Here is a 13798-nt window from a genome sequence, read left to right as displayed (position 1 = left end):
AATCATAATTAATGTCTCTCAATTCCCGTTACTCCCAACATCCTCAAATAATTATCAAATCATTTCCCATTACCCGCTCATTCCCAGTAATGTATTAAGTACCAAACTACCCCTAGGCTCACCCCGAGCTAACTTGCTTCCTAGGATCGTGTCATGCCGAATAACTCAAATATAACTACATAATAGTGTAGTCTCACTCATATATCACATGCATGCACATAAATATACAAATACACCCTCAACGGTCCAAAATTACAAAAATGCCCTTTTTATAAGAAACAACCCACATATATGCAAATACATTCATATAATACATACAACCCACATAATCATGCATATAATCATATAATAACACATTAAATAAATTATTTCCCTCTTGGCCCCCTAATCCAAGCACTAAGCCATATTAGGGAATTTGGGGACGTTACAGTATGGTAGATATATCATTTCACTAGATGGAGTTCTTGGAGCATTGAAGTCCAAAGACTTTGAACTTCAGTTGGAGAAAGAATCCAAGAAGGATGAAGCTTACTTTTTTTGTAGAAGATCAACAAAGAGAAGTTCTTCAACAAGCCATACACCATTTCATTCACATTCTAAATCAATAGGAAATGATTCAAGAACATGTTACCACTGTGGAAAGGCAGGTCATATCAAAAGATTTTGTAATCTATTGAAAAATCAACAAGGATTAAAAAAAAAAAAACAAGACAAGAGAGCACACCATTATCATCGACCTCAACATGACAACTACTTTCAGAATGGTTCCAAGTCAATGTATGATCAAAGGAATCAAAGAAATGATTTAGCTACTGTATAGTAGAAGGAGATGAATGTGTCTTTCTCCATCTCAGAAACCACCATAACAAGGGAGTGGATTCTTGATTCGGGATGCACATTTCATATGTGTCCTAATCAAGAATCATTTTTTGATTATAAAGAAATTAATAGTGGTAAAGTATTAATGGGTAATGATGTTTCTTGTAGGGTCTATGGCATTGGCAAGGTAGATGTTAAAAAATTTAATGGTGAGGTCAAGGTATTGACAAATGTGAGGCATATACCAGAATTGAGGAGAAACTTGTTTTCTCTCGGATCTTTGGAAGATGAAGGATACAACTACAAGTCTACAAATGACTTCTTGAAAATCACTAGTGGCTCACTAGTAGTGATGAAGGAAAGAAAGTTAATGGACTGTATGTTGAAGACCTGTAGCCATTGCTAAAGCATTTGTTGTTAAGACTAAGGAAAGTGAGATGCATCTGTGGCACCAACGGATGAGACATATCAGTGAGCAGGGACTGAGAAAGCTTCACAAAAAAGGGAGCATAGACAAGTTGAAGACCTATGCATTACCTTTCTGTGAAGCATGTGTATTTGGAAAGCAACATGAAATTAAATTCACTACAGCAAAGCACAATACCAAAGGAATCGTGGAGTACATTCACTCGGATTTATGGGGGCCTAGCAAAATACCAACACACTCAGGTAAGCATTACTTTCTATCTATAGTAGATGATTACTCTATATGTGTTTTGGTATATTTACTTAGGACTAAAGATGAATGTTTAGAACAGTTTAAAGTATGGAAAAATCAGGTGGAAAATCAAACAAACTCTAGAATTAAGACTCTCAGAACCGATAATGGCTTAGAGTTTATAAACCGTGAGTTTGACATGTTGTGCAATGAGTATGGTATCAATAGACATAGGACAGTAGTTAGTACTCCAGAACAGAATGGAGTTGCTGAGAGGATGAATTATACTCTACTGAATAAGGTTAGGTGTTTGCTAGTAAGTTCAGGATTGTCTAAATCTTATTGGGGAGAAGCACCTGCTACTGCATGCTATTTGATAAATAGGAGTCCTAACATATATTTAGATTTTAAAACTCCATATGAAATGTGGTATGGAAATGCCCCAAGCTCAAAACATTTGAGAGTTTTTGGTTGTGCAACATATGCACACCAGTCCAATGATAAACTAGGCACTAGATCTGTCAAGGGAATTTTTCTTGGTTACCCTATAGGAACTAAAGGGTATAGACTTTGTGTTAATCAAAATGATAAGCCTAGAATTATAATTTCAAGAAATGTTATCTTTAATGAGCATGATTTTCCTCACTTGAAAGCCGAGATTGGTAGTGTTTCAAACGATGCAGGTGGAATAAGTAAAAGGAACATGGCTTGGTTTGAAGTTAATCTGAGAAACTTTGAAGGAAATACTCAAGCTACTGCTGATATGAATGACCAAAGTGAATCTGAAACTGAGCTAGATGCAACAAAACAAAAACCTGATTAGTCTGGGTATCAATTGGTAAGAGATTGAGAGAGAAGAGTTATACAACCTCCAACAAGGTATGCTGAAGCTGGCTTGGTGGCTTATGGATTTGCAGCAAAGTAGCAAACTGACACACCATAACCCAACAGTGTTGAAGAGGCTCTTTTAGGGAAGAACAAGGATGAGTGGAGTCAAGCAATGAAGGAAGAAATGGATTCATTGAGCAAAAACAGAACATGGGATTTAGTTGCAAAACCAAAAGGTGAGAAAGTGATTTCATGTAAATGGATTTTCAAGGTGAAGGAAGGTGTGAGTAAAGATGAGCCTTTGAGGTTCAAAGCAAGGATCGTGGAAAAAGGGTTTACACAAGTGGAAGGAATCGATTACAATGAAGTGTTCTCACCTGTAGTAAAGTACAAGACTATAAGATTGATGCTGTCTCTTGTAGCACAACAAAATTTAGAAGTGGAGCAGCTTGATGTCAAGACTGCATTCTTAAATGGGTTTATAGAGGAGGACATTTATATGCATCAACCACATGGTTTTCAGATGGAACCAAGCAACAAAGAGATGGTGTGCAAGCTTAGAAGGTCATTGTATGGACTCAAACAGTCACCACGAAAATGGAATAAGAGATTCGACACCTATGTTCACGACATTGGATTTGTTAGAACAAAGTTTGATCATTGCCTATACTACAAAAATCTTGAGCAATCTACATCGGTTTTTCTCTTACTATATGTAGATGATATGCTCATTATAAGGAAGGACAAGGCAGTGATAAAAGGCATCAAAGACAAGCTGAAAGATGAATTTGAAATGAAGGAGCTCGGTCAGGTCCAAAAGATACTAAGGATAGAAGTGACAAGGAACATAAAAGATGAGATTCTGAATCTTAAACAAGCAAGTTATATTCAGAGGGTACTTCAGAGATTCAACATGCAAGATTCAAAGAGTTTTTCAGTACCTCTAGGAGGATAGTTTGTACTTTCAAAAGATCAAAGTCCAAAGACAATTGAGGAGACAGAGGAAATGGAAAAATTCCCTTGTGTTATGGCACTAGGGTGTTTAATGTACATCATTGTCAGCACTAGACCAAACATAGCTTATGCTTTAAGCATTCTTAGTAGGTTTATGTCCAACGCCGGATTAGAGCATTTGAATGCTCTTAAGTGGCTACTTAGATATTTAAAGGGAACTACTGAGATGGGATTGAGATACAAGCAGATGGATCAGAAAGTTACACTTGAAGGTTTTGTAGATGCATACTATCCAACAAGTAAGGATATAAGGAGGTCAACTACTTCATATGTATTCACAACAAATGGAGATTGCATATGTTGGAAGTCTCGACTACAGTAAGTGGTTCCACTATCAACAACTGAAGCTGAGTTCATGGCCACCACCGAAGCATTCAAAGAGGAAATATGGTTACAAGGAATGCCACAAGAGCTGAAGATGATGAAAGGTAAAGCTAAGATATACTCAGATAGTCAATCTTCAATTCACCTTTGTAAAAATCTAGTATACCACGAAAAGAGCAAACACATACACATTCGTTTGTTTTGGATAAGAGAAAAGATAGAGGAAGAGGTGATATCATTGGACAAGATTGGTACTGAGGATAATCCAGCTGATATAGGAACTAAGGTGCTATCAGTGAACAAGTTTAAGCATTGCTTAAACTTGCTCAACCTTGGTAACTAATGCTGGAACTCTAGGATCACTATCTCTATAAGTGGAATTCTATTACTACACTTAGGTTGTGATTTGAAAAATCTAGGTGGAATTTGTGGGAGTAGTTTCTCGAAATCCCAACTAATTCTATTAATGAGTTGTTTAGTTCTCAAATATCATAACAACCCCATTAACTTAAGTGTTATTTCAGTCCTTGGTCTATAAAATGACAACTTCATTCCACTTGTTAGAGAAGAGAGAAAAATACAGATGAAACAAGAGAAACACCAGATGAGAAGAAAGAGATAAAGTGTGGAAATCAAGATTGAGGATTGAGAAAGGTTGTGAGAGTTGGGTTTGGGGAACTTTATTGAGAAGCACAAATGTTGGGAAAGTGCTTACTCAGGGATTGAGAGGAAAACACCTATGAGATTGAGTGTTTAGAGAGTTTGATCAAAGATTGTTCCAAGAAGCTCTATTGAAGCTTTGTAGTCATTTCATTGAATGAATAAACAAGAGATAGTGGTTCCTAAAACTTGATTAGGTTCAAGATCACGTTGATCTTGTTCTGAATCAGTATATATACTTGTGTTGATTTATGCTTTCATGCTATTTGTTTTCTAACTGTTTGATAATTAATCTTTCTGATTTGCGTTCTTGGTTTCATCTCTGGTTCACTGAGATTCATCTGAGGTTCTTGATTGTAATATCTGTTTTCCCGGAAGGGCAATTTCGTAATTTTCCCATTGTGTGCATCCTTGTCATTTTCTTTTTCTTTTCCTTTGATGGATTATTGGATATGTATGACTTCCAATGGAAATAAAATTCATGGTTTCTCATGTTTGAGTTTTTGTGGAATCACAACATGAGAATAATGTCAAGTGAATAAATAATGGCTCGGGATAAGTTATTTATTTATTTAAAAATTATAATAGTAATTATTATTATTATTATGAGCATAATAGTAATAATAATATGCTTGAAATTATTTTATCTTATTATGTGTAATTTTTGGTTTGCCATAATATTAAATATTAGAATTTGCGAAAAGACCATAATACCCTCAAGTTTGGGATTGGTTCAAGGGGCATTTTAGAGACTTTATTTCTTCTGTTTTAACATGATTAAATATTCATAAAATTGGTTAAATTTTTTAAATTTAACTGATAATATCAGTTGTGGAACTTAGTCAATTTATTTTATTTTTTTTTAAAGAAAAAAATAATAATAAAATTCCTTGAAAAGATGATTTTACTACTTCAAACGCTAATTTATTTTTTTAAACCTATTCTAAAACGTGTTAGATGGAGAAATCGTGGGAATATTGAGGGAATCAAAGGATTGAAGAGAGAGAGTGTTATTATCGTTTTTCTTTTAAAAGAGAAGAAATTTTTGAGCTCTTGCACTTGGGAAAAATCTGGGCAGTAATGAACATTGTAGAATCATTCTAGGGGAGGAAATAAACATTTTGAGTGTGAGAAATACATTTATAAAGCCTCGGATTGTGATTCCCCATTTTTATCCAAAAAAATGCATATTCTTGGATAATTTTGGATTTAAGTGTGTTCAAGAGTGTATGGTGTGCGTGGTTGGTGATAAACAAGCTTAGGGGACTCCAATAATCGGTTTTGACATGAAGAAACGGGCTTAAATGGTCTAGAACAAGAAAAACTAATTTTGAGCTCCATTTTTGGCGGTACAATGGACTTGGAGAAGAAGACTTCGGAACAAAGGGTTACGGACATCTTTTTGGGCTGGGGTCTATTGTTTTGAAGTTCTGGACATAAGGGGATCATTTTCCAAGCAAGAGAAGGGTTGGAAAGCAGCAAAACTCAGCCATAGAGTCGCCGTCGCCGGAGAAGAAGACAAAACCGGCGATATTTCCGACGAACCCGTTCTGGGTATTTACTGAGGTGTTTTTTTTTTGTTTTTCAATCTTAAAAATTAGTACATTAATTTTAGAGAATTTTCCAACTGGTTTCATATTTTTCTGATTTTTCTTTGAATTATTATGATTTATTGAAGTTTAAATAAAGATTAATTATGAAAAATATTTTTATTGTTCAGAAAAATATGATTTTATGTTTCAATGATATCTGTATCATTTAAAATGGCTTTGTATGTTTAGATTTAAGTTTTGATCGTATTTTATAATTTTCTTCAATTATTTACTTTTAAATGTGTGATTTAAGAAAATAAATGTGGAAAATTATTTAAAGTATTCTAAAAATTCTGAGAATCTTTGTATATGTTTAAAATGAGATTATAAGGCTCTCTGTAATTTAATTTCGAATTTTGATCATTTATGTAATTTTCATGATTTATTTGGCTTATTTTATATTTTAAATATAACAAAATATTAATGTACTGTTCTGAACCCTAGGTAATTTTTACGAGTTACTGTAGGGTGTAGAAACTGATCTGTATAGTTAGATTCTATTTTTAATCAGTTATAGATTTTTCTTCAATTAATTCGTTTTTCTATAAAATTAATTAAGAAAAATAGTTATTTTGCCCAGAAAATTCTAAAATAATTTTTATAAGTTTATTTTGGATTTTTAAACAGTTCTGTATCTTAGTTTGAATTTTGGGGCTGGTTGTGTATTTATTTCTATTATTTGGGTTTCATTTGAGAAATTGAGGAAAAATAATTTATAAATGTTAAAAATTATTTTTCTGGTCTTATATGAGAATTTGCTGATTATTTAGGGTTTTGGAAAAGTTATTTATTAAATTTTGTTGTCATATGATAATTTTTATAAATTATTGAGTCTTTAATGTAATTATGATATTAAAGGGTATTTTGGTAATTTTCACATAAAAAGTAGTTATATGAATTCATGCGATATGTTAGAAACATCATTGTTTGTATATGTGATATGATGTTTTGAACCTTTTGTGGAAAATTGTTTTAATTTACGTGTCATGCATGTTAAAATGACATAGTAAAATTATTTTGATAATTAAGGTTTCGAAATAAAACCTTAACGCCTATTTTATTTTTCCTAAATTTTCGCTGTGTAATTGGACGTCTAGGAGCTAGCAGTCATCGAGGTGACGCAGCGAGTGGTTCGAGACACGTCAGCGAAAAACGCACTGTTTAAGGTAAGAAGAGTGGACATCTGCGCACAGGGTGTACGTTATGCGTGCGACTTTGTTTTCTTATTTATTTAATTATGTAATTATTTTGTGACTTGAATTGTTGCATTAGGTTGACTAGCATGAGGATAGTGCTAGGGATTTTAGTTAGTAGACATGCTAAGAGGATAGAGTAGGCGTGCTATCAGATTTTAGCTGCTTGTGTGAGTATAACACTTGCAGGAATTATCTTGGGTGTGTATAACTCAGGATAATAGGATGCCACCACGAAACTGCCGAGTGTGAGTACAGCGCAGGCAGGGCAACGATGTCTCGAGGGAACGACCGAGTGTAAGTACAGCGCAGGCTAGACTAGTAGCCACCGTGGGAATGCCGAGTGTGAGTACAGCGCAGGCAAGGCAGATTACATTTCATGTCCGATCAACATGCTTGTTAGTATTTATGTGTGTGAGTGTAACACACATTATGTTAGTGTGATATAGTGTTTATATATCGCACGATGATTATTATGCTTATGATGTTTAGTTGAAAGTTTATGTTTTCTGGTTTGGGGAGTTATGTCCTACATAGCTCTTCTTACTGGGCGTTAGCTCACGGGTACTCTGTGTGCAGGTAAAGGCAAAGCAAAGCAGTGAGTAGTGCGGGCTTGAGGCATGGACGGAACATGTTAGAGGCTGGGCTCCAATTATTTTATGTTTTTAGAAATAAATGTTATGTTTTTAAATTTCAGACTTGATTGGTTATTTTCTTTATGTTTTTGTTATTAAACCTAGTGTCCAACATTTTTATTTTTAAATAATGAGATCTTAAATATTTTCTCTTAGTGTCTTAAAGTATTTATTGTTTATTAATTTTAAATGGACTCCCTAAGTAACGTTTCGGGAAATCGGGGCGTTACATTGAACTAGGAAATCTATCTCCATTTCCTACAAACCCCAACATAAAATATGAAATTTTCCCTTTTCATAACAGATCTAAAACTGAAAACTTACGGAATTATCTTGGGATTTTTTTATTAATAACTCAAATAGCAAGAACATTCAAAAGGTTCTTCTTAATCAAATAAGTTCTTCCAAGACAATGCAAAATTAAGAGAATAAACAACCAACAAACTTAAAGTACATATTCCACACCAATCAACACAATCAACCTATGTGGTCCGGCTCTAACGAGCCTACATCCACATCCACAATACAAAATACAATTGAGATTACAACAATTTGAAACAAAGTTTCCCACTTTGATACGACAAGAGGATTTTGAACCTTTTTCAAACATCCGATTGGATGAGCCTCATCATCAATTCTTCATCACCTCAGAGCAAACCAACAGCTTTATTAGACGACCATGAGAATAGTTGTTTCATCAAGTTCCAAGATTCCTGCAAATGAAATCTAAAAAACTATGTTTAGAAAGTAACATAGTGTGGGTGATGGCAAGACATGACCATTAAACTAATATGAGAAAGTTCTAAACATATACGTACACTGAAACATTTCATTTAAGCATGTGTTCATGGTAATGGTTGCTAAACTGGTGTAATTAGTGGTAAGAATTCATAAGCTAAAGATCCTCTGTTTCTATAAGATATTAAAAAGAACAGCTTTGAAAACATGTTAAAACTTGAATGTTTTGAAGATTATAGATAAGAATGATGAACAGCAAAAGAAAATAACACTTGTAAGTAATTGATTAAACAATAGTTTTGTTACTTGTTACTCTGTTTCTACTATAATATACTAATGGTCCCCAATGCTTGTTAGTTCTGAAAGTGTGGATTATTATAGATAATTTTTTTTAAGTACTAAATATATATCATTATATAAAATGGGAAAATTTGCACCATAAATTTTATAATTACTTACAACTAAATATTATTATTTTTTTTTGCTGAGAAAGTTCCAAAATTATAATTTTTCTTGCCTTCCAATTATAAAGTCTAACTTTTCACAAACTTTTTTTTGGCAATGAAAGTACCAAAATAATTAAAAACAAATTTGTCATTTGTTTAAAATTTTTATAGTAATTTTAAAACTAAAAAAAATAAAACATATATATTAAAATATAAAAAATAATTTAATTGATTTAAACATTAAAAAAATATATTAAAAAAATTCACATAAAATAAGAAAGAAAAAAGCAAAAGAATAATGGAAAAGGACTAAGGAAGGAATCTGGTGGGAAGAAGAGAGGATAAGGACGTACGAAAAAAATTAGTTTTAGGTTTAATTTTTATTTTAATTGATATAAATTTTGTAATATATATTTTTTTTAATGAATGTCTAAAAGTATGAGAATATATGAGACTCCTAATAGAGGTAAGGTAACCTAGCTATAGAATTTATTTTCAAAAGAAATTTGTGAAAATAGAGGATCCTTTGTTCTTTCTCAAATTTTGTACTAGTACGAAAAGAAAACAAAAATATTACACAGCCCAAAATATCATGTATCCATTAATTGCAGCACACCAATCTATTATTACAAGAAAACAATCATGTTTCTAATGTTTCAGATGTATCAAGAGTCAAACACACACAATTGGTTGCACTCATATTTAAAATCCCAATTAGTTTGTGCTACTAAGAAGTGTCCTAAGACATTTCAAGTTATAAAATATGATCAGAGCAGAGCCTCTAAAATCTTATTAGTAAATTTCTTCAGACCAAAGAATTAATTTGAACACGTACCCCATCACCAGTCCACCACTACTTGATCATGAACTGAAAAAATACAAAACACAAAGTGTTAAATGTTAGTTGTATTAACATACAAAAATTGTTTAGTAAATATTATTGCTGCTCTTTTTCTTTTTTCATTTTTATCATCTTTTTCTTACCTTGTGATATGAATTTGAAAATTGACGAATATTGGGCCAACCCTCTATACTTCATCTGCATAATATGATTTATGTACATCAAAATCACAGAATTGGGTTACGTTTGCCTCATTCAAACAAAGTATGATAAAGTGAAATAATATTATGCTAGTTTTACCTGGTTCTGATAGTAATGTTTGGGACATGACGAATCTTGGGCCAGTCCTTTCCTGTACTCCGGCAAGATTTCGCTAGATAGCTACAGCAAAAAATCTTCAAATTCTTCAATGGTGTTGACTCTAGGAAGTCGGGCAACGTTTGCAGCACTTGACAGCAAGAGATTTCCAAAGATTCAAGAGAAGGCATTATTTTCAAAGGGCCGTTCATCTTCCACCCCACCACCCCGACCCATTCCCCCAACGACATTGCCCAACTGATCTTGAGCTGTTTTAGTTTCGGAAACGAGTCTGTTGATGTGTTATTATCGATATCTACTCCCAAAAGCTCAGGCCCTATCTTCCTCAAACCATTACTATAATATATGTCAAGTGATTCGAGGCATCGGAGTTTCCCCAAAGGAGGCAATGTGTCGTGGTAATGACAATTACGCAAGTATAAGCTTGTTAGATTAATCAACGACATCATCCAACTAGGAGAAATGGACCGACCAAAGTACCACTCAATTGTTAAATATTTTAAGTTTTCATGATGTGGTCGCAGAGTTTCAAGTACAATCTCATGAATTTCCGTATTACCACCAATCTTCACAATAGCAGAGTAGTCTTCCCTATTGCCAGCAAAAAACATTAGATGCAAGTGGACAAGAGCTGTTTTATTATCAAGTTTAGCTTCCTTAGCCTCTTCCTCAGCCTCTTCCTTGTGTTCTTCTTTTCCTAAGCCTTCCAAACAAATTGTACGAAGATTATTCAAGTTTTGAAAAGCCCGTAACGGTATTAGCTTCTTGCTATGACCAAGATTAGGTGAAAAACCATTCTCCAACGTCTGAAGGCTTGTCAAGTTCCTAATACTTTTTGGCCAACTTTGAATACACCCCTTGTTTAAGTGGAGATGCCTTAAGTTTATCAGTTTTCCAACTTCTTCACAAAGTTCTTTTATCAAACAAAAAAATTTCAAGGTTTGCAGATTAAACAAGCTTCCGATTGAGGGAGGCACATCTAGGATATCATCCGAAAAAATGCTAAAATATCTCAAGTGTATCAAACCACCAATATATGTTGGCAACTCCATTGATTTTCCTTTCAAAATAAATGTCCTTAGACGTTTTAAGTCCAAGAGCTCATGAGGGAACATCTGAGTACTTGATGATTCTTTCAAAACTATGCACTTTGAGTCACACGTAACTATAAGAGTGTGCAAATTCTTCTTCTTGGAGTTTGAGAGTGTTGGAATCACCGACGAAGAAACTTTTAAATTGAGATGACGAATATCCAAGTTAACTATCTTTCCGGCGGCACCTGACACTACCTCAACTGAGCATTCCTTTTTCATGAGGTGCTGTGCAAAATCATGCACTATATCATGCATCTTGCATTCGATAGTCAATTTAGAATGATCATATTTGAAATCTTGAAAAAATGACCGCAAGGCTAAATTTTGAAAACAAATTTGACCTTTTTGTTCAAATTTATGTTGATCGATGTTCCTCGACTTGAAATAACCTTGTGCTACCCATTGAAGGATCAAATCATCTCTTTCAAACACATTATCTTTAGGGAAGATAGCGCAATACAAAAAACATCGTCTTTCTACCGAAGTTAGATCATAATAACTAAATAACAACGGATTGAAAAGCTCCACGTCCACATTTTTTAACTCCCATATTTCACTTGTGTAAATTTCATGCCAATCTTCAATGTCTTTAACACGCAAAAGACTCCCTATAGTCTTTACAGCGAGAGGTAAGCCACTACATTTACGTGCAATTTTTTGACCAATTGTCTCAAAACCTTTCCTCTCTTGTTCCGTCTGGTTGGGAAGTGCTATATCTCTTAACAAAAACCAGCAATTTTCTTCACTCAATTTATTCATACAAATCTTGTCTGCATCTCCAATCATTCTGGCCACTTCCCCATTCCGTGTAGTGACCAGAACTCTACTTCCAGCAGCACTACTGGATCTCAACAACTCTTGTAATGGTGCCCACTCATTATATTCAGTGGTCCACATATCATCTAGTACGAGTAGAAACTTCTTGCCATTAATAGATTTATGAAATTCTTTCATTAGTGACTCTGACCCTATGACAGTTGGGGTTACACTAGTGACTTGTTCAATAATTTCTTTGGCAATCCTTGCAATGTCAAATGGGTCTGAAACGCAAACCCAAAACTTGTTACCATTAAAATGGGTTTGAACTCTAGCATCATTATAAGCATTTCTGGCTAGAGTAGTCTTTCCAATCCCTCCCATTCCAACAATGGGAATGAATTTGAGTTCTTTGTCATTTCGGTTACTCCCACTCACCCCTAATCGATCAATGAGAGTTTCCTTATTATGGTCTTGACCATAAATGACAGACATATTAAGGAAGGAGGTGGTATTGTTTGGACGCTTAAGATCAAAAGAATTGGCACTTATTTCCTTAAAACTGAAGACCTTATTTCTATCGTTGATCCTCCCTAGTTTCTGGTTTAAGATTTGGATCTCTTTAGCAATGTCAAGACGAAGACAAATCAATGGAGGACTTAGTTTGCTACAATTAAAACAAGAGAAGAGCATAGAAGACCAGACCTTGGGTTTAGTAATCTGGATCTCATCAGCAGTGGTACTACTTTCTGCTCCGTTTTCTCTTTGGTCAAACTCTGACTTGAGAATGGCAGTGTTCCACTCATCTAGCACAGAATCCATGTCGTAGGACACATCTTTCAGATCTTCCAGCCACAGCTTCACAGCTTCATCCTTGAGTTGTCTCATTTCAGCATCTGTAAGAACAGCTTTGATGGCCACCAGATTTCGTTGAAGGTTTTCAAGTTCTTCATCGACTCCCATGACCAGCTTCACCTTTTCTCCCACATATTCACGAGTGACCAAAGCCAATTGATCGAGGAGAATGGAGATTACAGCATCAGCCATTGTTGCAAAGGTGAGTGATTACAAACGAAAATGATGGTTAGTATTCGATCTAAAATAGCATGGAAGGAGTAGATTGATGAGTTTATAACGACTTAACTTTCTATAATATAGAAAATGCTCCTTCAGATCAAATTTATTAATTAAACATATATATATATAATGTCAAGTGAAGCACAGTCTACGATTAACTAATTATAAATATAATAATGAATCGACAAACTTGAAAGCAAATACCAAGCAAGTTTTCTTATTTGTTTTCAGTTTGGATGAATATAAAATATATAATGCATACCACGTTCCATGAGAAGAATTTTTTTTTTGGCTGAAGAAGAAGGTTATTAAAGAAATGTACGCAAAATAATAATATAATTAATGTTGTAAGAGATGAAGGGTTGACTTTCCTCGAGTTTGCTGTATACAGTTTTTTGTACAAGAAAAATCACAGTAATAATATGCATGTATTGATAGACATGAAAAATATATTATATACTTGATCCCTCTTTTAAAATATATGGAAAAATTCTCATATGATTATTAATACACATGGCTACCTAGATAAATATGCAAATATGGTATATAGGTGACTTAGTATATCAAGTAACCAACAAGTAAAGATTTTTTTTTTGCATCATTTCTTTTTTTTTTGCATTAATTTCGAAATTGCATCTTTTTTGTCATTAGGAATGGTGATTCCAACCAATAAAATGGAAGCTCTCTTTTCAAGTTTTGAATTGATTTAAAATTTTAAAAATTAGGATTTCATAATAAATACACTCATTTCTCTTCTTCTTCTTCTTCTTCATTCAAAGTAAAATAATAAACATAAAAAATCAGA

The 13798-nt window shown here is 33.7% G+C and overlaps 1 protein-coding gene across 1 annotated transcript; it reads right to left on the bottom strand.

Annotated features, from left to right (window-relative positions):
• Positions 1-9746: 9746 nt before the first annotated feature.
• Positions 9747-12963, bottom strand: LOC133784833 (putative disease resistance protein RGA3). Its single transcript, XM_062224105.1, has 4 exons — positions 10198-12963; positions 10049-10129; positions 9892-9946; positions 9747-9775 (listed from the first exon to the last, which is right to left on the bottom strand). Exons 1-4 carry the CDS (start codon positions 12961-12963, stop codon positions 9747-9749), a joined length of 2931 nt encoding a protein of 976 aa, XP_062080089.1.
• Between the last annotated feature and the right edge of the window lie 835 nt (positions 12964-13798).

Source organism: Humulus lupulus, chromosome 6, assembly GCF_963169125.1.
Source record: "Humulus lupulus chromosome 6, drHumLupu1.1, whole genome shotgun sequence".
In the NCBI taxonomy this organism is placed as follows: domain Eukaryota; kingdom Viridiplantae; phylum Streptophyta; class Magnoliopsida; order Rosales; family Cannabaceae; genus Humulus; species Humulus lupulus.
This window is presented reverse-complemented; position numbering and strand designations above follow the sequence as displayed.

Bases quoted from the DNA above. Each gene is read 5' to 3' on its own strand.
- LOC133784833 (XM_062224105.1), bottom strand. From the start codon at position 12,963: ATGGCTGATGCTGTAATCTCCATTCTCCTCGATCAATTGGCTTTGGTC. The intron at 10,130-10,197 runs GTGCTGCAAACG...TTTTTGCTGTAG, and splicing joins TGGAAATCTCTTGCTGTCAA to CTATCTAGCGAAATCTTGCC. The intron at 9,947-10,048 runs GTAAAACTAGCA...CATATTATGCAG, and splicing joins AACATTACTATCAGAACCAG to ATGAAGTATAGAGGGTTGGC.